Consider the following 21,384-nt stretch of genomic DNA (forward strand, 5'->3'; position numbering starts at 1 on the left):
CAATTTTGGGGGAGAAACAGTCTTGTCAATTTGCTATATCAGGGGGATCTTAAAAGTGTTCCCAAACAATTTTTGAGACAGGGTCTTGCACTGTCACCTAGGCTGGGGTGCAGTGGCGTAATCACAACTCACTGCAGCCTTGACCTTCTGGGCTCACACAATCCTCCTGCCTCAGCCTCCAGAGTAGCTGGGACTGCAGGTACACACCACAATGCCCAGATAATGTTTGTAATTTTTGTAGAGATGGGTTTTGCCACATTGCCCAGGCTAGTCTCCAACTCCCAAGCTCAAGTGATCCGCCTGCCTTGGCCTCCCAGAGTGCTAGGATTACAGACGTGAGCCAGCACACCTGGCCAATGACTACTTCTTAGTGCTGATCAAACTCGTCTCATTTCCTGACTAATGGATTTGTATTGAGCTTGCTACCTTGCCTGTCTGCAGTAACACAAGCCCAGAAGTGAGGATCTTGGGCTGTGATCCCCAGGTGATTTGGGGTCTTACTGTGGCATAGAGTGTGCAATGACATTGTGATAACTGTTTGCCTCTCATCTCTCCACCCCAAGCCCTACAACTCTCACATGGAATGATTGCCTGCCTGCTCCACCTCTCAGAGGTGGGGGTTGCAGAGAGTGCAGTGGTGGAAAGCATGAACTGATTTTTTGTGAACGATGGCCATGGGCTGCAGTGTCCTCTCATTCTTGGTATGCAGAGCCCCTGGGCCTCTGTGACTCTGGGCCTCCGTGGTGTTTCCAGTATGCACTCTGAGTAGGGAGCTTAGCCAAAGGAAAAGAAAGGCCCTGTGGTTTTCCACCATGCCTCTCCTATGCATCTCTCCCTGCGTGGGGGAAAGCTGTGAGGGTTTGCATGAGCAGCAGACGCTTTCATTCATCCAGTACAGAAAAGATAATGGAAGTAAATGGACCAAATTGTAAACAGTGGAGCCAAACAGACTAGAGATGAAAAGACTAGACCCTTGTCTCAGAGAGACTTTATTCAGATTCTACCTCTAGTTCTTAGAAGCCATATGATCTTGTACAAAGTAATTTGTACAGCCCGCTTCAGCTTTTCCATTTGTCGAGTGAGGATGAAATATCTCCAGCCTAGATGGGACAACATTTTAAAATGTCATCAGAAGTATCTGGCACAGAGAAAGGGAGCTATTATTATTAGCACTATCTCTGGGTGCATGGGTGAGATTTGTTTTATTTCTTACAGCTTCATGTCCTTTCCAAGATTTTTTTTTTTACAATAAAAAGATATTTTTTCTATCATGAGAAAAAATAGCAATATTCAAAGAGTGAATGGAGTGAAATTCAGAGAAAGCAAATCCTGGCTGAGCCTCTAGGGAGTTGCTTTACTAACAAGGGTGAATTTGGAAATGTTGCCCTGTGGCCACTGGAAGTAGCAGAACAGGTAGGCCTGGGCATAGCTGGGCCCTCCAGGATAAGTCAACTGGAAGATATTTTGACCACACCCTGGGGTGCCCCAGGTGTGTGGTGTCCATTTCCAGAAGCAGCGGAGGGGCACGGTGAGAGATCCACGCTCTTCACTTCAGCCCTGGAGCCTTGCTACTCCTCAGTGATGTAGGCACATGCTGTGTACCAGCCCTTACCATGTCAGGTAGCCCCTGTCAACACCACGTGTCCCTTTATGCTGCTGCAGATGAACTGACACCGAGGGAGGCCGAGGGCGAGCCTGATGAGGTGGGGGTGGACTGCACCCAGCTGACCTTCTTCCCAGCCTTACACGAAAGTCTGCACTCAGAAGACTTCTTGGAACTGTGTCGGGAAAGACAAATTATTTTACAAGAGCTTCTTGATAAAGAAAAGGTAATATACCCCATTGCAATATCCTTTAAGATTTTTAAGTTGCTTGTTAAGATTGTCAGACAGGAGAAAACCAAGCTTTCGTCTCTTACGTGGAAAATGAGATCTCCATTTGCTATGAAAACTTTCAACAAGATAATCAGTGAGAAAAAGGGATAGATTTCTAAATATGCTGGCCCAGAGAAAGGGTGCAAAGGGAAGTCTATACATCCTGCATCAAAATATTTAAAAGGTATACCTCAAGCTAACAAACTGTTCAATGAAAAATACTCTAACTTCCTACTTTGACCTTCGTAACAACCTGAGAGGCAAGTTTCAAGTTGAGAATTCTTGACCTTCTTGCACTTCAGCATCTTGGTCCCCTGTGGCCTGACCACCCTAAGAGGTTCCACACCTTGAGGGGTCTTGGGTGCATGTGTTTGGACACCCCAACCTATATGTCCACACTGAAGCCTAGAAGTAAGCATACTGTGGTACCATTAACCTTCAAAAGGGTGGCCCTGGGGTTGAAGTGTACAGGCACAGGAGGCAGGCTGGGGATGAGGTAGCAGAGAAACCCGAGATCCTGGGTGCCTGGAGCTGGGTTGGTGGAGCCCCGCTCTTCATGTGCGTGTCCTCTTGGCCTGGCTGGGGAGGCCCCAGAGAAGGACCCTCTTCCCCAAGTCTAAGAATGCAATGGAAGACTAAGCACGTGTCTTAGAGTAGAACCGGCCTGAGTTCTAGTCCCAACTTGGCCACATATTAAACCTCATGTCACCTAACCATTGTCAGTCTCAGTTTTGTTATCTTTAATGTGGAGTTCTGGCCACCATCTGATAACATTCTGCTCAGGCTTAAATGGGCCAGTGGAAATACAGGGACTAGCTCAGAGCCGGGCATAGGAGAGGTGCTCATCAAAGGTGAGTTCTTTTCTCTTTCTGGGGGTTGGGTGGTTGAAGGCGTGGTGGACCCCAGAGTCTCTGGGTGAATCAGTCTTTTCCATAGGAATATAAGTGAAGGAGATACCCACAGAGGCGCAAGCAGGCTGAGAGTGGCGGGCCACAGGAGACACACAGAGACAAATGCATGAGAGCTGGAGGCTAGTCTGGCCCCAGGGTGAATGAGAGTGGATCTGAACCAAGACCCAGGGACTGAGGGAGAGCCTGGACCTCCAGGAGTAGGTCCCAAGCTCAGAAAACCTGGGAGGGGTGTCAGCAAATGACTGTTGCAGAACTTTCAGCAAATTGCTTTGCTGCTTTCAGATTTGGGTCACAGTTCAAGCAATGTAGTCCTGTAACAATGCTGTCCTTACACCTGCATAACCAAAGCTTCCAGACACAGAGCATATTTCCAGCTCTGCATCACACCTAGCCACGATGCCTCCTCATGCAGGTTTGCCTACCTGCAGTGCCCTGTGCACTTGATCCCTGCAACTGACTCTCTGAACCTGATCTTGACTGCTCCCTGCTCTGAGACCTGGAGAACTGGCCTCTCCCTTGTTACTGTCTGTGTCACCCCCTGCATCACCTCCTGCCTTGCTGTTGGCACACAGAGTGACCTCAGTGCTTCACCTGTCTGCCTCTGTCACTATGGATCCTCCATACAGGAGGGAACCCTGGTGCCTGACCACAGGCATGCCTGGAGCAGCCAGTAAGTCAACATTGATGAATGACATGATGAATTCATGTGCATTTTATTTTGATAATGGAAGTATTATATCTCTACTATGTGAAATTTTTATAAATGGATATTAAAATATATAACACACATGTATACATAAGTGTGTATTCATAATATCCAGTTGCTGAGGACTAACAGCAGGTCACAACAGTTGGGATATATCTATATATTAATATGCTCATATAGATAAATGGATATTTAGTAAATACCTTGTCCATTGAAAAAACAGCTAAGACATCAATGCTTTCTTTCCATAAAAGCTTTTCTTTGCTTTATGCCCTTAAAGGAGCAGCAGTTCTCAACTGGGGTGAACTTTACACTACAAGGAACCCTTACCAATGTCTGGAGACATTTTTAATTACCATGGCCAGGGCGAGAGGATGCTCCTGGTGTCTAGTGGGCAGAGGCCAGGGCTACTGCCGGGCATTATACATTGTCTACGGTGGCAAGGCTGAGAACTGTGTCAGAAAGAATCCATAGTAAGCAGATATCACGCCCCAGCTACTCCTGCCTGCTTTCCTGATCATGTGGTGCCTCCATATTGGTTCTTTTCATTGCTTTGATAAGAGAACAATAGCAGTACTTTATATTCACTTTCTATCTTTGCCAGAAGAAATGATCATAAACGTAGTGATTTTAACATAACACACATTTACTATCTCAAAAGTCTGGGCACAACGGGGCTCAGCTGGTTCTCTGCTAGAGCCTCACAGGGCTGCAGCCAAGGCATTTGCATGTCTTTCCGGAGGCTCTGGGAAGGCATCCTTTCCAAGCTCGTTCCAGTGCTGGCAGAATCCATGTTCCCGCTTCTGTAGGTCCGAGCTCCTGTTCCCTGCCTGCTGGTTGCCGGGGTGCATCTGTTTCTCAGGGTGCCCAACTCCCTTGCTCTGTGGCCCTTCCTTCTTTCATTTCCTGCAACGGGTGGTATCCTTCTCACCCTTCATATCCTTATTGCCTCCTTTGCCTCCCACTCCCCCCACATCACCTCTCTGACCAACTCTGCTGCTGCTGCCTAGGGCACAGGGGATGGCACTAACTCACAGATAATCCAGGATCACATCCTTGTTTTAAGGTCAGCTGATTCATAACCTTGATTTTATCTGCAAAGTCCCTTCAGAGCAGTGTGGGTGTTGGTTGGGACAGCCTCCTGGGTACTTCTCTGGAATACAGCCTGCCACTTTGGCACCATTCAGGCTGCTGCCCCCCAGGGCGGGTCCTTGGCCTCCCAGGAGAGCCTCTGCAGGTGGCCTGACTCCCTCAGTCATCCAAGGCTGGCCTGAGAGTTTTCACCCTGGCTAGGCTGAAGTTTGTGGTCAGGGACCCGAGCGAGTCCCAGCCCAGTCTCTTGCAGCCCGCAGGTGCCTTTGACACTTGTCCTGTCTCTGGGAGTCTTGTTTTTGTTGACTGTTCACCAGGTGACATTTTCCTCAGGAGTCTTGCTGGGGGAGCGGGAAAGGTCTGAAGCTCCCAGGTGGCTGACTTTCCAGCCTATGAAGCAGGACAGAGCCAGGAAGGTGATCCTCTCCCATCTGCCCCTCCTTGACTTTTGTTTAAGCTTCAGTCTTCCTTGGCCTTCCCGTGGCTCAGTAGGAAGCTGTCAGAAATGCCACACACTGTTTGCTGAGGCAGTGTGGATCCCCAGGATATGCAGGCAGGAGCATGTGGAACCCAGCGGGCTGTGGGGAGGGGAGAGAGCAGGAGCTGTCCTGCTTCCCACTTAGCACCCGGTGGCTAGTACCTTCAGAAGGGAGGGGCCAACCAGGGGACCTTGTGTGAGTGTCGGCTCCCGGCCCAGAGGACTGGGCAGGGTGACCCTTGCCATTATCTGGGCATCCATCCTTGCCTGAGTTGTCTCTATGCTTTTTATAGGGCTATGCTTGCTGCCTCTGGCTTCTTGGGGAATTGTGGGAAAAGCTGGCTCCCAAGTTGAGTTTCCCCAGGGTCAGTGAAGCCAAACCACCAGGCACACCTGCTCCTGAGGAAAATGTCACCTGGTGGACAGTCATCACCAGGCACAGAGATGCAGGCCTGGAGAGGTGGGGGCAGGGCAGCTTCCCTGATGAGGGGAGGGTAGAGGCTATAGGCAGGGGTGGGGATACAAACCCTGCCCAGTTCTAATTCTCTTGCCCCCACTTACAGACCTAGTGACTGAATGAGTAAGAGAACCATTCCGCAGCCTCCTTTCCATTATCTTTAGAATGGGGTTCTACTCCTGGTCTCACTAGTTTGTGGCAAAGATCGATGTGGGGCTGTGTCTCTGTCCAAGACTGCACCCTGTGAGGAGGCAGCTCTCAGCCGCTGGCATCTGCTGTTACTGCTGCAGATGTTGCTGTTCCTTTCATAGTCCCACAGGATTTGTTCTCACTCTCCTAGAAGTAAGAAGGGGTGTTGGAAGAACCCCGGTACCTATGGCATGACCCAAGGGCCCTGTCAAGGGAAGGATGAAGGATCCTGTTAAGATTGAGGCTCCTGTGAGGCAAGGAACTATGTGTCTTGGGGAAATGCTGTGGGGAGTTCTTGGATAGATGGGAAACTCTGGGGGTCTCCATGGGTCTGGTTGTCTCGCTGAGATGGTGGAGGATGAGACAGAGGGTCAGAGTGAAGCCCATGAGAGGCCTGACTAGCTGGAATGGGGTTCCTGCAGAGTGCCAACACTCAAACCAAATGCAAGGTTTTGGGAGAAAGAGGGAAGTTGCCGGGTTGAGACCTGGACTGATGTGTGGTGAAATCGAGGAGGTCCCTAAACTGAAAGCGCAAGGCAGGGAAGAACATGAGAAAGCAGGCCCCAGGAATTCACATGAATCAGAAAAATCCTCGAACCAGAGGAGCGCCCTTCTGCTCTAGACTAGAGAGCTCTGTGGAGTGGGGTCTTGGCTGTCTGGTGAGACATACGGGGCCTCTCTGTGGCCTGGCACTCCTCCTCCTCACACCTCCACCAGCCAGGTCCACGCAGTCCCATGACCATTCGCTCATAGCTCCCAGCCTGGAGGCCTCCTGGGTGAGCCTGTCCTGGTGCACCCGTCCCCGGCACACTCCTACCCCAGAGCACAGCTGGTGACTCCATGCCCTGGGCCTACCCCAGCCCCCTCTTATTGCCTAACTGATGATTTCTGAGCCTGCCTATGGTTTCTCTGAAGGCAGGGAGAGACTTAGCTTCCTCCTCATCCCTTTCTTCCCTGACACATTGGGTGAGTGCTTGGGAACAGTCTGCAGACCAGGTGAGCTCAGCCTGATGGGGCAGCAGGAATCAGGAGGTCCTCCACGGGAGCCAACCTGCAGCCAGGCCTGGGTCTGCTCACATGCCTCAGGACCCAGCTTGAGGGAGGACATGTCCTAGGGGCACCTGGGTCATGGGGGAGCCCACTCTGGGGTAGGGAGGGGCTTGACTGGACTGGAGCAGGCTGCTACATCACCACCACCATGGAGGCAGCAGTCATTTGTGCCCAGGAGGGCAGCTTGGCACAGGGCAAAGTGCATAGGCTGGATTGAGAACCTCATTCTGCTATTTGCTTGTTGTTATTAATATTATTTTAGCAAAATGTCAACAGCTAGATGTCAGAAGCCCTTGCTTTGTGCGATCTTCATGCAGTGTCTCATTCAGCCTCACCATGGCCCTGTGAGGCAGGTGTGTTAGTCCATTTGAGTTGCTATAAAGGAATTCCTGAGATGGGGTAATTTATAATGAAAAGAGGTTTAGTTGGCTCACAGTCCGCAGGCTGTACACAAAACATGGTGCTGGCATCTGCTTCTGGTGAGGCCTCACGAAGATTCCAATAATGGTGGAAGGTAAATGAGAACCAGCGCATCACATAATGAGAGAGGCAGCAAGAGAGAGAGGGAGGTGGGGCCAGGCTCTTTCAAATAACCAGATCTCAGCTGAACTCTCAGAGAACTCATTCATTACAGCGAGGACAGCACCAAGACATTCATGACGGATCTGCCTCCATCATTCAAACACCTCCCACTAGCTCACACTTCCAACACTTAAGGCCACATGAGATTTGGAACAAAACATCCAGACCATATCAGGAGGCTTTATTCTTTCCATTATAAAGATGGCAAAAACAGAGCCCAGGGTGGTTATTCATTGGAATTGCTAGGAGTTGACCTCAGATCTCTCTTACTCTCAGTTCATGTGTTTTTGTCCCCTCTCTACTGCTTCCCAGCTTACTGTGTTGAACAAGTTACATAACCTTTCCAGCACCCTATCCCTCAGCAGCCAGCCTATTGGGCTTGGAGTTGTGGCTCCAGGCCCCATGTGCTTTCTCTATAACTGTTCCGGTTATAGCTGGTGCAGGCAGGCCTTCAGGTCTCTCACCAACATGGCATCTCTGCCTGGGATGCAACATGCCAAGCAGGTACCTCCCTGCCCTCCTGCATGTGCCTTAGCCCCTGGTCCACTGTGGCCTTATCCCTGGACCACTATGGTTTTGTGTCAAGGACAAGAACTTGAGGCCAAGGAAAGGAGGATGAGTGCACTGATTGTTGACCCATGAACATGTTCAAGCAAATATATAGAAAGTTTGTGCAAGGGATGTGTGTGTGTATGTTACCCTCTACATTCCCCGGGCTGGTACGGTTAGCCTATGTTGAAGCATTTTGTAGCAAGTGTTGGTCTCATAAGCTGGGATTTCCCGTAATTCAGATGTCATTGTGAGACTTTGTGGGCTTTGTGCTTTTTCTAAATTTCTAAGTGAAACATACCCACAATAGGGGCGTGGCAGGACTGTGTGCATGCTCCTACAGCACAGTCCCCACTCCTGCTCCCCCTATCATCTCAGAAGTGCTTGCCTTTGCTGGACACATGGCACAGGAGACTTTCCAGGGCATGACTGCTTCCCAGGCGTCTGGTAGGCATGCCTCTGGCAGAAGCCTCTGGAGCTGCAGGCACTGTCCTGGCCCTGGGGGATGCTGGTGGTGCCGAGGCTAGGGTGGCAAAAGCTTAACTCATTTCTTTGTGTGAACGTTGGAGTTCTGGTTGCCTCCAGCAATACCTGGGATGGTAATTATTCAATTATTCTGTGCCACCTCTGCATCATTGATTAATGATTCCCAGGACCACAAACACATTTCTCTGCAAACAGCTCTGTTTGACTTTAGGAGTGACTGATTTAATGCATATTAATTATGGGCCCATGTCAGTTACCACGTGGCTGGGGATGTCCCTTGTACAGCTTCCAGAACCAGTCCAACGTCAGTCCTCAAGTGAGGATTTGCTTTTGTTATTGTTCTTTGATTACATGAAAAATTAAACATCTGATTTTTTTTCTTACAAACTCATAAATATATGAATTTGACCTTGGTGGAAATGATCTATTCGAAGGAAGAGATATTTTCCTCTGGACTGCAGAGAGTGGCATCTTCTATAAGCTCCTCCCAGATATCTTTAGCTGAGGCTGTTTGTAGAAGGTGGGGGTGGGTGTCAACCTTTCTATGCAGTAACTTCCTGTATTCCTGAATCTCCATGACTTTCTGAAATGCAAACAACACATGTCATTCCTACTTAATATTTCTGAGATGCTGGTTAGCATTCTTCATATACAAGGCCATTCCAGAGCTGACCTTATGGTTTCCCTGGACTAACTTCCCTTATCCTTACACATGCACATGAACACACACACATGTATGCACAGACTCACATGTGCAACCACATGCACATGTACGTGCATGTGTGCATAGTCACATGCACACACACATGCACACATATGCATACACATGTGTGCACGTGCACACATACACATAGACACGCTTCTGACTTTTTAATTATACAGAACTACCTATAATCTCCAAAATGTCCAACTGGTTCAAGACTTTGTGCCTTAGAATGCTTCTCCCATGTTTTTATCTTTGTAACTCCTAACCCCAGCCTTGGAGTCACCTCCTCAGAAACCACTTCTCTGGTGTCACCACTGCCCCTTCTTCCATCTCAGTCTGAGTGAGGCACACTCCTGTGTGTTCCCAGAGCACCTGTGCTTTTCCTCCCACCCTGTGCTGGGAGAGCTCATATCCTGCTCTCTCTCTTTCCTGTTATGTTGTAAACATCTTAAAGGCATGTTTTATTTTCCTTTGTGCCTCCCAGGGTGTGGGGCATATGCTAAACATTTAATATGTACCTGTTAAATAAATGAATGAACAAGTAGATGAATGAATTATGGGCAATATGCTGACACCAGATGAAACCTTTTTTTTTTCTTAGCCTAGCTGGTGCCCAATAGTCAGTTTCTTAGTGTATGGGCTTCAGATCATCTGCATCAGAATCTTCTGGGTTGCTTATTAAAATTCACATTCTAGGGCCCTACTCTGCACCTGTTGAATTGAAACGTCTGGGGATGTAACCTGGGAATATGAATTTTATCAAGTTGTGCAGGTGATTCTCATACAGACTAACTTTTCAAATAAATGCCCAAATCCATGAGTCCAAGTTTTACAATATTCAGAGCTATCCTGGCTAAAAATATGCTCCAATTTTAATCAGTTGCCAATGAGCAGTCCTTAGTGAACACAGGTTATGGTGAGTATTGTGCTTTGAACAGTCCTTGGGACTTGTAATATGTTTCACATTTCACTGGTGCAACCAAACAAGAGCAAAAGTATTGCCATTTCCACCTGGTCTCCTCTGAGTCTGCAAAGATGGGAGGTGTGGCTGTCTGCAGGCTCTCTGTGGAAGTGACACATGCAAGCAGCCAGGGGGCATCCCTGCTCCTCATCTCAACCTGAGATGTACTTACATAAAAAGATCCATGCATCATTACATTCCTTTCCATATTTCCCAAATTAATATATATGTGTATATATATAAAATATAAAACAATAAGGAGACGATATATCTCTACACATATATGTATATGTATAAATAGATAGCATCTCCTTATTGTTTTAATATACATTTCTTTGATTATTAGTATGGCTGAATTTTCCATCTAAACACATTTAAGAATGAAAACGTAGATACCAGAACTCATAGGTGGCCAAAAGAATGTAATTTATGTAGCCTTTTGCCTTTTTGATACTTGACTTTTTCTCAGCAACCTGTGTTTTTCTAAAAAATAAGAATACTTATTCCATATGCTAATACTATTAGAATGTATTCAGAACAAGGTTGAGGCAAGCAGAGATGTAGGAAGAGGGCAGATGATAAATGGGAGCAGGGCTAAAGCTTTCGTTGCAGCAGACTCACTCACCGTACACACAAAAATAAGGGAATGCATATATTGACAGCTCTGTTACTGGGTACCTTCAGTCACTTCTCTGGACCTCAGTTTTCCTACCTGTAAAATCAGGGTATTTCACTAAGTCGCAGACTGCTAATGATAGAGAAACCTTTAGAGAGCATCCAGTTGACCTTGCCCTTTATAGATGCACCGCTGAGGCCTGACTTTAGAAGAATGTGCTGGTGTGTGCTACCACTGAATGTCCCACTAGATTGTTGTCTCCCTGCTATGGTTTGAATGTCCCCCAAAATTCTTGTGTTGGAAACTTAATTGCCATTGTAACAGTATTAAGAGATGGGGTCTTTAAGAAGTGATTAGGCCATGAGAGCACGACCCCATGAATAGATTAATGCCATTATTGCAGGAATGGGTTCGTTATTATGGGATGGGATCCTGACAAAAAGGATAAGTTTGGCCCCATTTCTCTCTCTGTCTTGCATGCTCACTTCCAGCTTCTGCTCTTCCACCATGGGGTGACCCTCACCAGATGCCAGTGCCATGCTCTGGGACTTCCTAGCCACCAGAACCAATAGCCAAATAAACATTTCTGTTTATAAATTACCCAGTCTGGGGTATTCTGTTATTGCAGCAGAAAATGAACAAAGATACCCTCTAACTTTAGCTCCAGCATTTTGTTGATTTCTGGACAACCTGTTTGTCATCATACACAGAGCTAGTTGTGGCTACTTTCTTAGTTATTTTACCCATCAAGAGTGCTGATATATCATTCAGCTGATCTTAAAAAAGCTCTACTTATGAGGCAAAAGTTCTACTCTTTAAAGTGATCAATACAATCATGGCATAAGGGATTTCTTAATCATGAGTAAACTTAGGGATGGAGCCCTCCTAGTGCTAATTTAAGTGGAAAAGCAGGTAATAGTTCACTTGGGTTCATTTTCTAGTTTTTAAAATGCCATTTCTTTTCTAGCAGAATCAATGTTTAAGCTATTAACCCAGGTCTCACCAGACATTTTTCTTGTGGTTTGGCTTATTCTGGTTGATACTTAAGTCTTCCCAAAGGGAAGCACCAGATCATAGGCATCTGCTCTGAGACCCTGGTGCAGGCACCATGGAGGCTGTGGTGGGGGCCTGGTGTCACGGGCAGACGAGAGGATTTGGAGGCACATAGGCCAGGACTGGCACTGCAGAGCCACATCATCTCATCATGTGAACCTGAGGATGGGGTCTCTGAGTCTCATCTGGGAAAAAGTATAACAGGAGAAAAAGTTTAAGCAGCCTGACATAATCTTCCTAATAGTCCTAGTGGGAGTGTAAATTAGTGTCACCTTGCAGGAGGGTAATCTAGCAATGGCTACCTAAATTTAAAATGCCCACACCCTTGACCTGCAATTCTCCTTGTAGAAATTTATGCTTCAGATTTACTTGTGTATTCAAAATGACTTACCTACAAGGATGGTAATTGTAGCATTGCCTGTTATATCAAAACATTTTAAAGCAACCTGGATCAAAAGAGCACTGACTGGTCAAATAAACTGTAGTACATCCATTCAAGGGAATTGTCCGCAACTATTAATAAGAATTAGACAGCTCTATAATAAATGATTTGGAAAATTATCTAAGATGAATTGTTAAGAGAAAAGTCTAGATGCAGAGCAGTAAGCATATAAGTATATTCTTTGTATAAAAAAGAATCTGTATAAACATGCTAATGTATTCATACAATCTCTTTGTATGAATGTATGATAAAGTGGTAATAGTGGTTGCCCCTGGGGAAGACTACTAGAGAACCTGGGAATGCCACACAGTTACTCAAGTCCCAAAGTAGACATTTATCATTTATCCTTAATCCATCCTCCCTCTCCTCCCCTCCCCTCTCCTCCCCTCACCTCCCCCTCCCCCTTCCTTCTTTCTTCCCTTCCCTTCTTTCCTTCCTTCCTTCTTTCCTTCTTTCCTTCCTTCCTTCCTTCCTTCCTTCCTTCCTTCCTTCCTTCCTTCTGTCCTTCTCTTCTCTTTTCTTTTCTTTTCTTTTCTTTTCTTTTTCTTCTTTTTCTTTCCAGTTAGTCCAGTAGCAGCTCCTGTCAATTCTCCATCTTCTTGTTTAGATACACCCACTTCCTTCCTTCCGCATTCTGCCATCTATCCCAGACCACTGAAATAGCAACATGACAGGGCACCCTCCTTTCAGTCTTGACCCTTTCTAATGCTATCTCCACCCAGCAGTCAGTGTCATCTTTTAGAAACAAGCTCTCTCGCAACTTTCTGTTGCAATGACAGTAAAACCCAATGGCCATGCTAAGGTACCTAAGACTATCTATGATGGAGATACTCCTACTTTCCAACTTCATCTCAGCCATACTGACCACTTTTCTGTTCTCCAAATCAGCCCTTCCTGCCTCTAGACCCTTAACTGGATGTCCCCGTTCCTTGAAATGTTCTTCTCCAAGCTTTTCCAGAACTTACATGTTTCCATCCTTCAAGTTTCAGGGTCTATGTCCTCGCCAAGAATAGTGTCCAAGAACAGAACAGTGTTCTCGCCAAGTTTCTCCCTGCCTTTGTCATGATCACTCTGGTTTTTCTCTCTCAGCATGTATCACAGGTTGTAATAGTCTGTTGCTTAAAATCCCACTACTGGATTTTAAGCCCTATGAGGGTAGGATCTTGTATATCTTGTCCACCTTATTCCCAAAGCCTGGTTCAGTGCCTGCCATGAAACAGAGGCTGAATCTGTAACTGTTGAATAGATGACCACCTGGATGAATGAATGAAATTGGAAATGAGTCCACTTTGGACCCTGGCCTGGAAGGTGGCTGGAGGGCTAGCTCCCCTGACAAAGTAGATTCGGGATAGACCAAGAAAGCCAGCTACCTGCACCAACCTTGGTTACAGAAACAGAGGCTCTCAGCTGTTTTAGGAAGAACAGCTCAGCCCTGACTTGTCCTGGATCATAGTGATTAATACTTATCTTGGAACAAAACCCTCAGTGAACCTTTGCTTTCTGCCCTTGGCTCTGGCTTTCACCAATCCCATTTGGTGCAAAAGTTGGAGAACTGGTCTTCGAGGTCTGCTCTCCAGGTGTCACCACTGTGGCCTTGTCATTACTCCCAAAGGTGAGCAGGGAGCTTTGCTTCAGTCCCAGGCTGTGTCACTTAGTAGGTAGCTGATCTTTAGTGAGAGTCTTATCTCCTGGAACCTCTTTTGTATTTTTTCTCCCAAGCATATCTATTCTGCTTTTGTATAACTGAAATTAGCACAAAATTACCATGAGAAAATGCTGGCCTTGGCCTTATTCTTGGTCCCTTTAGGCTCTCATGTTCTAGAATTTATTGATTCACTCACTTGTTCTTTTAGGGTTTACTATGTAAGGACCCACTTGGTCTTTACTACATGCAGAACTCTGGGTCATACCAAGACATTATCACAGGTCAGGTTCTGCATGGAGAAAGTTGATTGGGAATGAGGATTGCAAGACTGGGCCGATGGAGAAGTACAACCACAATGTAGTCTCAGCAAAGACTTCAGCTGATTCCAGAGCAGCTATAGGTTTGGGATGGTTGTTCAGAGTTTTCTTGAATTGAACCAGAGGGGCTAAGCCTTCCTACTCTACATTGTCCAGTAGTTGGGTACAGACTGCCCCTGGGAAGAGGATGTGACCTTGGGCCAGGGGCTGTATTCAGCTAAGGCAACTCTGGAGAACTGCCAACATTTCCAGTAACAGGGGAAATGCTCACCTCAGTCCAAGAGGAGGGATCTGGGCAGATCACTGTGCATCTTCTGCACATGTTTCCTTGGCCTTGCAGAGATGGCAGTACCTGTCTTGCACTTGTGGTTCTAGGCACATTTGAGTTCTAGTCCTGGCTCAACCATGTACCAGCTGGTCCCTGGACAAGCTCGCTCTCCTCTGTAACTGAGGGATGTCTTGTACCTGGTGAACTTTCCTCACGGTTAACTGTGGGATGCTTTGCATGTTTGTAGAGGGCCTTAAAGTGAGAGAAAGGACTTCGATGTGCTGAATATAGCAGTAAACACTCACCCACACAGCTTGGTGGGAGCAGGGGTGGGCTTGGGTAGAATAAACACCAGCCTGGGTGGGATGTGGTACTGCCACGTAGGCTGTGAAGAGTAGTACAGCTCTGGGGCAGCAGGACTGCCATTCATACAAGGCACTGCTCTCACCTCCAAGTGCCCTGTGGGTGGCTAGTCACTGCCCTCCTGTTTCCGCCAAGAATCATGGGCATGCTTCCTGTGCACCACCTGACTCTGGCACTCTCTCCTTCCAGGTGACGCAGAAGTTCTCCCTGGTGATTGTGCAGGGCCACCTGGTGTCAGAAGGGGTCCTGCTCTTTGGCCACCAACACTTCTACATCTGCGAGAACTTCACACTGTCTCCCACGGGTGATGTCTATTGTACCCGTCACTGCTTATCCAAGTGAGTTATCCACTTCTCCCAGCAGATTCTTCCCTGAGCCCCATTCATCCTTACCAGCCTGCCCTACTCTTCCCCTTCTCACCTTGTTCTTACAGTGGGCTTAGGTTTGGGCCTAAAACCGAGCCATGAGATAAAATAGAAGAACCTGCAGGCATAGGCCATCTGTGGCCACAGTTCCCCTAAGCAGTGATCAGGACTGGGTACCAATGTGGCAGCTCCTCAGGTCTCCCCTAATGTGGAATGTCAGGACTCAGGGATCAGTCCTTCAGTTATTTGCGTGGCTGAATTCAGTCACGCATCAACTTACTCAACAACATGTTGGTTGCTCATTCTGCATAAGAAAACAGGCACCGCCTCTCTCTTCCGAGGGACTTAACGCAATCGGCAGCATGCACAGTGTCTTTTGGAAACTGTTGGCCGCGCACTATGATCCTGGGACAAAATATGTGTTATGAGAGGGCTCGTCAGGGTTCAGGATTGGAGGGATGGCCTGGGACTGGAGTGGTGGGGAAGAGCTACCTGAGGAAGGGACCAAGATCTGAGTCTTGCAGAATGGGTGAGACTTGGGAAGAAACTTGAAGTCATTTTTACACCAACAAATACCAGAGGCCTTTGGCAGGAAATGCCGAGTTCTTTAGGATCTAGTGCAATTGGTCTATTTGGGTACGGTCAGCCCTTAATGTGCAATTCTCCTGTGTTTATGAAGTAAGGCCATTCAAAAATCAAATTGACTGAACTTTTGCCAAAAGTCCAATTGTCAAGTGTATGTTTTCACTTGATCACTGTCTTCGAAGATATTTAGATGAAGATTTCTTCGTGCAGTGATAGGCCTTGCCTTTTCCAGATGACCCAGTTTCAGATAATGACAAGATGACCTCTTAGCCCAGTGGCTCTCAAACTAGCTGACACCAGCATCACCTGGAGGGCTTGTTAGCACACAGATCCCTGAGTCCTGCCCCACCCTAGTTTCTAATTCAGAAGGTCTGGGGCAAGGCCTGAGGCTTAATAAGTTCCTAGCTGATGCTGATTCTATCGCTGGTCTGGGACCACACTTTGAGAGCCACTGTTTTAGGCTACTGACAGAGGAGTCCAAGTCTTATCTGCCAATAACCAAGAACTTTAACTTCCAATTGTCCTATCACTTCCAGCCTATGTCGGGAAGCAAGAGTTGAAGGAGTGCGGAAGAGTAGATGTCAGCCCACCTTGGTTGATTTAGATCAAACTGCTCTAAAATGCTTGGCATTTTTCTGTCTGCTAATTTCCATATTTTATTCATACCAAATGTTCACCGATTGCTGTGAGTCTTCTGTGCTTCTCCAAGGCAGGAGAAGCATAATTAATACTTGGCATCCTCATCCCATCTTATTGCTCATGTTTTATTGATACTGATCAATATGGACAATAGGCCTGCAGCCGTGCCTCTCTGAGAGCTGATGAAAGCTTTCTACTCTATCCGTATGCCCGGCGTGCCCCTGTGATGACTCACATAATCCACTGCTATGCTCTTCACCTCTGGTTTACATAGACTTAGTGTTAGATAAGATCTTATTGATTAGGTAAATTGTGTTTATGAGGTGCATCTAATCATGATCAAATTCACTATATCTGCACTTTTAACAGAAACCCAGTGGTCAGATTTTATGTACTCACTTGATTTGCAATGACGGACAAGGGAGACTTCTCATGTCTGAAAATGTACTTTTCTAGAATGCAAGCAGGAGTAGAGTGAGAACAAATCACTACCCTGGAATTACACTGGGGAAGTGCCCAGGTAGTTTAAGTCACCATACCTCAAAGAAGCATTTGTTATTCAGACAGTGCTTTCTCTCCGGGGTCTTGTCTACTGCCCTAAGAAACTACTAGCACTCCTGGAGATGCAGTTCTGAGACAGACTATTAGATCATGCCAGATCAATGGGGATTAAGTCTTATTTTGACCATGGAGATTAAAGAAGATACATAAATAAGCTTGGTAAAAATAAAGCTAAGTGCAATGTTTCTGTAAAAGACTGCTATGAAATGGAGTCAGTTGCACATTAGACCTTGAAAGAGCCTCTCCAATGTAGCATAAAAATATCCTAAATCAGACTCAAGAACACTGCAGACTCCTTGACAGTGATTGGACTTTGCACTTTGGAAATTTCCTCAGAAACGAACAGCCTTCTGAGAAGGTTAGCTTTTGCTTGTCGTAGGTCCGTTTCTTAGCTGATTCGGGTGGCTGTATTCATTTGCTAGGGCAGTCAAAAACTGGGTGGCTTAAAAAAAACAAAACAAAACAGAAACGTGTTGTTTCATAGTCCTAGAGGCTGGCAGTACGAAACCAAGGCAAGGCCATGCTTCCTCTGACTGCTCTAGGGAAGCCTCCTTACTTGCCTCTTTCAGCTTCTTGTGTTTGCAGACAATCGTTTGTATCCCTTGGCTTGGAGATGCATTGCTTCAGGCACCTGGTCATCGTGTCCCTGTGTCTTCACATCATCTTCCCTCTGTGAGTCTATCTCCGTGTCCAAATTTTCCCTTTTTATAAGGACACCAGTCAGGTTGGATTTGGACCCACCCTTCATTTTAACTTGATTACCTCTGTAAATAGGCTCTTTTCAAATACAATCACAGTCTGAGGTACTGGGGGTTAGGATTTCAACATATCTCCTTTGGGGGACACAGTTCTACCCATGACAAGGGCAATTAAGCTCACAAGGCAGAGAATTTGATTAACTTGGTGGGAACCCAAGTCATCCAACTGGCTCTTTGTGATAGAGTATTTTAAATCCGATAATTCTTCCCCATCAGTGAGCAGTTTTAAATAGTCATTTCTGTTTTATTCAGTTCAACAAGTATTTATTGAAAATCTGTCTTATGCTCAGCACCATAGTTGACTCCGTAGATGGAAAGAGTGAATTAGATGTGGACTAAATCTGGTAGAGGGTTTACAATCTAGTGAATGGTTCTGGGTATAAATTCCAGGTATAATTCTGGCAATAGTCAGGTAACTTCAAATGTGGGCCAAATCGAAGTGTGTTTTATCCTGAAATCCACTTCTACTATCAAAGAACAGGTCAACCAATATCATAACTACCATTTGTCTCATTGTGATTTATCGAGTCAGAATATTGACAGTGATCCTATGCACACTTGGACAGTTTTTGCAGATCCTGCTGGCTGTTATGCTGCGGAAATGTGAATGGCAGCCTCTGAACTATGGCAATGACTCTACCCAAAGGGTATGGATCAGCTGCCTATCTGGTACCCTTGGCTGCCTGAACTTCGATTCATTTTGTAGAACATATAGGGTGTAGTACTGTCGGAGACTCCCAATCACAGCTGTGTGAATAATACTACATATAATAGACCTCAATTTGGAGGTCAATCAGGGGACTCAATAATGTACATAATTCAATAATGTACATAATTTAGCTTTTCTGAGACTTTGGGTCTATCTGAGGATCCATGCCCTAGATGTTTATTCAGTTTCTACAAGCGGGAAGAAAATGACTATCCTTTCTCCTAAAAGCTCGTTACTATTTTTCAGAGCATTCTTCTGTATGTCATCTGTGTTTCAGAGTCCTGAGTTGCAGAAACAGTCAGCACAGAGTAAACTGTGCTCCCCACAAAGCAGGGAGCCAGTTGGAGAGCTCTGTAAAAGCTAGGGAGCATTTCTGCCTCCAGGGAGAAAAGGCACTGTTGAAAGAGCGTGGGTGTTAGAGTTGGAGGACCTGGATTTGAAACTAAGTTCCACCTCTTTTAAGGACCACATGACCTTGGAAAAGTCTCACCTCTCTGGAATGCAGTTTCCTCATTTATGATATGGGAATAAAAATAAGTCATGCTCAGTATAAGGTTTCCTTATGAGGATCCAATTAAATAATGAATAGGGAAACGCTTGGCAGGCCAGAGAGCATGACAGTCACTTAGCAAACATGCCCCGAGCTCAGGGGAAGATACAGAGGACAGAGAGCCATGGACAAAGACCTGGGCCTTGCAGGGTCTGCAGGGGAGAGAGACCAGCCAGACATGCAGCTAAGGTATGGAAAATATTTTCTGTGGTTCCCACAAGCATGGGATGATGGGAGCACAGAGGAGTGGCCATGTCATCCCCACCAGTACCTTGACCTGGGATGCTGCTAGACCTAAGCCAAAGGTAGGAAGGAGAATTGTCTCTATGGCCTTGCTGGGAGTCAGAGATGTGTAGGGGCAGCTCAGCTGAGATCCATATAGAGGCATTAATAATGGACAAAGGACCTCAGCCAGCAGCAGGTTTGTATTACAGCATCCCGGCAGAAGCATTCAGAACCAAAGCTGCATTTTGTGTTTGATCCATCCTACCACGACGTGGCTTAGAGGAGAGGGCCTGGGAGGGTTGTTCTGAGAAGGGGCTGCAGAGAGCCTGAGTTTGCAGCCTCAAAGTCCAGCTGTTCAGGGGCCTAACCAAGGCACTCAGGCTGTGTTTCACTTGGGCAGGCTTCCCTGCTGCCCAGCACAAGTCCAAGCTCTTAGGGCTGCACATGCTGGACTGCCACTGAGCATAGACTAGAGAATTCCCTCTGGGCCTCTGTGACTACTGGGCCTCTCCCGACTTCCCCAGGAAGTGGGGCACAGAGGCTCTATGGGCTGCATTGTAGACTGGGCCATGGGGACCACACTGGGAGCTGGAATGGGAGAAGCTGAAACAATTTCCTCACCCACTCCCTACCACCTTGGGCTGGGGCTGGCAGGACCACCTTGGGGCAGGGGCCCTTACAGCCCTTGGCTCTCTGGGCCTGTGGTTGGCGCACAGGCTTCTTGAGGGCTGACGTGCTTGGGACGCCTTCGTTTCTCAGTCCTGGCATCTTATCAGAATGGTTGTGGTTGTATACACAATTTAAGATGACTGCATGCCCCAGATGTTCAGAAATGTAACTGTCTATAACTGAAATCAACTTTATTTCTCAAGCTCCCATGTGTCCAGATGATGAAAAGGTTCATATGATTAGCTCAAGGCATTTCAGTTATCTCCAGTGTACAAATTGTTCTCTTTGGGAATAAATATTTGGACAAATTTATTATCCTCCCTTTCCCCTCCTCTCTTCTGCTTCTCCAGGAGGAGGGGTCACTCTGGGATCTTTCTGGAAAAGCCTCCTGCACACCCCTCATAACTCTCCAAGGGGCCTCATCTCAGGACTGCCTGATGCCTGCTGGAGGCATACCTCTGTTTCTCCAGGTGCCTGGGAGGTGGGTCCCACATCACACGTGGGTCCCTTCTCTGCCTTTTGAGTGAGTCTCTTACCAGCTCTCCAAGATTGCTTCTCACTACTCAAGGCCTGGCCTGGGAATTTTAAGATGCACCCGCTACACTTTCTGTCTCCAGCCTGGGTCTTGCAAACAGAACGAGCTCTGGCTTTCAGGAAGTTGTTTGTGCTGTGTGACTGAGCAATCGCTTCAGAATTCAGTGCACTCCTTTGTCCTGGGCAGGGTGTACCCAGCAACTCAGGCCTGTGCCTTTGTATGGTCTGCAAGGGAGAGAGACCAGTCAGACATACAGCCAAAGGGCAAAGGATATTTGCTGTGGTTCCTGTTAGCATGGATGCTGGGAGCACAGATGAGTGGCTGTGTCATCCCCACTAGTACTTTGACCTGGGATGTGGTTTGACCTAAGCCAAGGGTAGGAAGGAAAATTACCACTATGGCCCCACTGGGAGTCAGATATGTTTAGGGGAAGGTCAGCTGAGAGCCAGATAGCTCTCAGGGCTGCCAAAGATGTGGGCGAGGCAGGCCAAGGGTCCTGAAGGGCTTCCTGGTTTAACACCAGATATCATTCTGCAGTCTCAGTGACAGCCTCACTCACCTCTGGAGAGAACTCATCCTGAAGGTTCCCAGGACCCAGGCCAGGCTGGACAGCCTCTCAGAATGCAGGAGCTGTGCAGATGAGCTCCGGCTGCTGTCCTCATGCCTCGCCAGCATCCTCTCTGCTTTCCTCTGCTCCCCTCCCTCCTCTTCCCTGTGGTGCCTGACCCCTCCTAACACTGGTTTGCATTCAGTCTTACAGTCACCTGGCTTCCCTCGAACCTCCCTGCCAAGTGCTCTGTACTCCACAATCCTGCCATGAAGGGTCTAAGTCCTGCCAGTCCCTGTGGCAGCCACAGGCCACACCTGACTCAGTTACCTCATCCAGCCTCTCAGCCCTTCCAGGGAAATAGGTCATTCAATACAAAACAAGAACACCTGGGCAGAGGGACTAAAGCGTGTGGCAGAGCAGGCATCCTGGCGCTGAGACTGTCATGCCTGGGCAGAGGTAGCTGGCACAGGGCCAGGCTGGGCATGGGGGAGCC

The 21,384-nt window shown here is 47.2% G+C and overlaps 1 protein-coding gene across 8 annotated transcripts in view; it reads left to right on the forward strand.

The window, feature by feature from the left end:
• The window catches only part of WDFY4 (WDFY family member 4), a 295,895-nt gene that overhangs the window by 188,541 nt on the left and 85,970 nt on the right, over window positions 1–21,384 (forward strand). For all 8 annotated transcript variants that reach the window (XM_005565163.5, XM_015456044.4, XM_074001615.1 and 5 more), the window contains 2 exons: window positions 1,663–1,829; window positions 14,935–15,083. In XM_005565163.5, the coding sequence (XP_005565220.3) occupies window positions 1,663–1,829; window positions 14,935–15,083 (316 nt within the window). The remainder of the gene's footprint in view (window positions 1–1,662; window positions 1,830–14,934; window positions 15,084–21,384) is intronic.

The sequence above is a fragment of the Macaca fascicularis genome, chromosome 9 (assembly GCF_037993035.2).
Source record: "Macaca fascicularis isolate 582-1 chromosome 9, T2T-MFA8v1.1".
Taxonomy (NCBI): domain Eukaryota; kingdom Metazoa; phylum Chordata; class Mammalia; order Primates; family Cercopithecidae; genus Macaca; species Macaca fascicularis.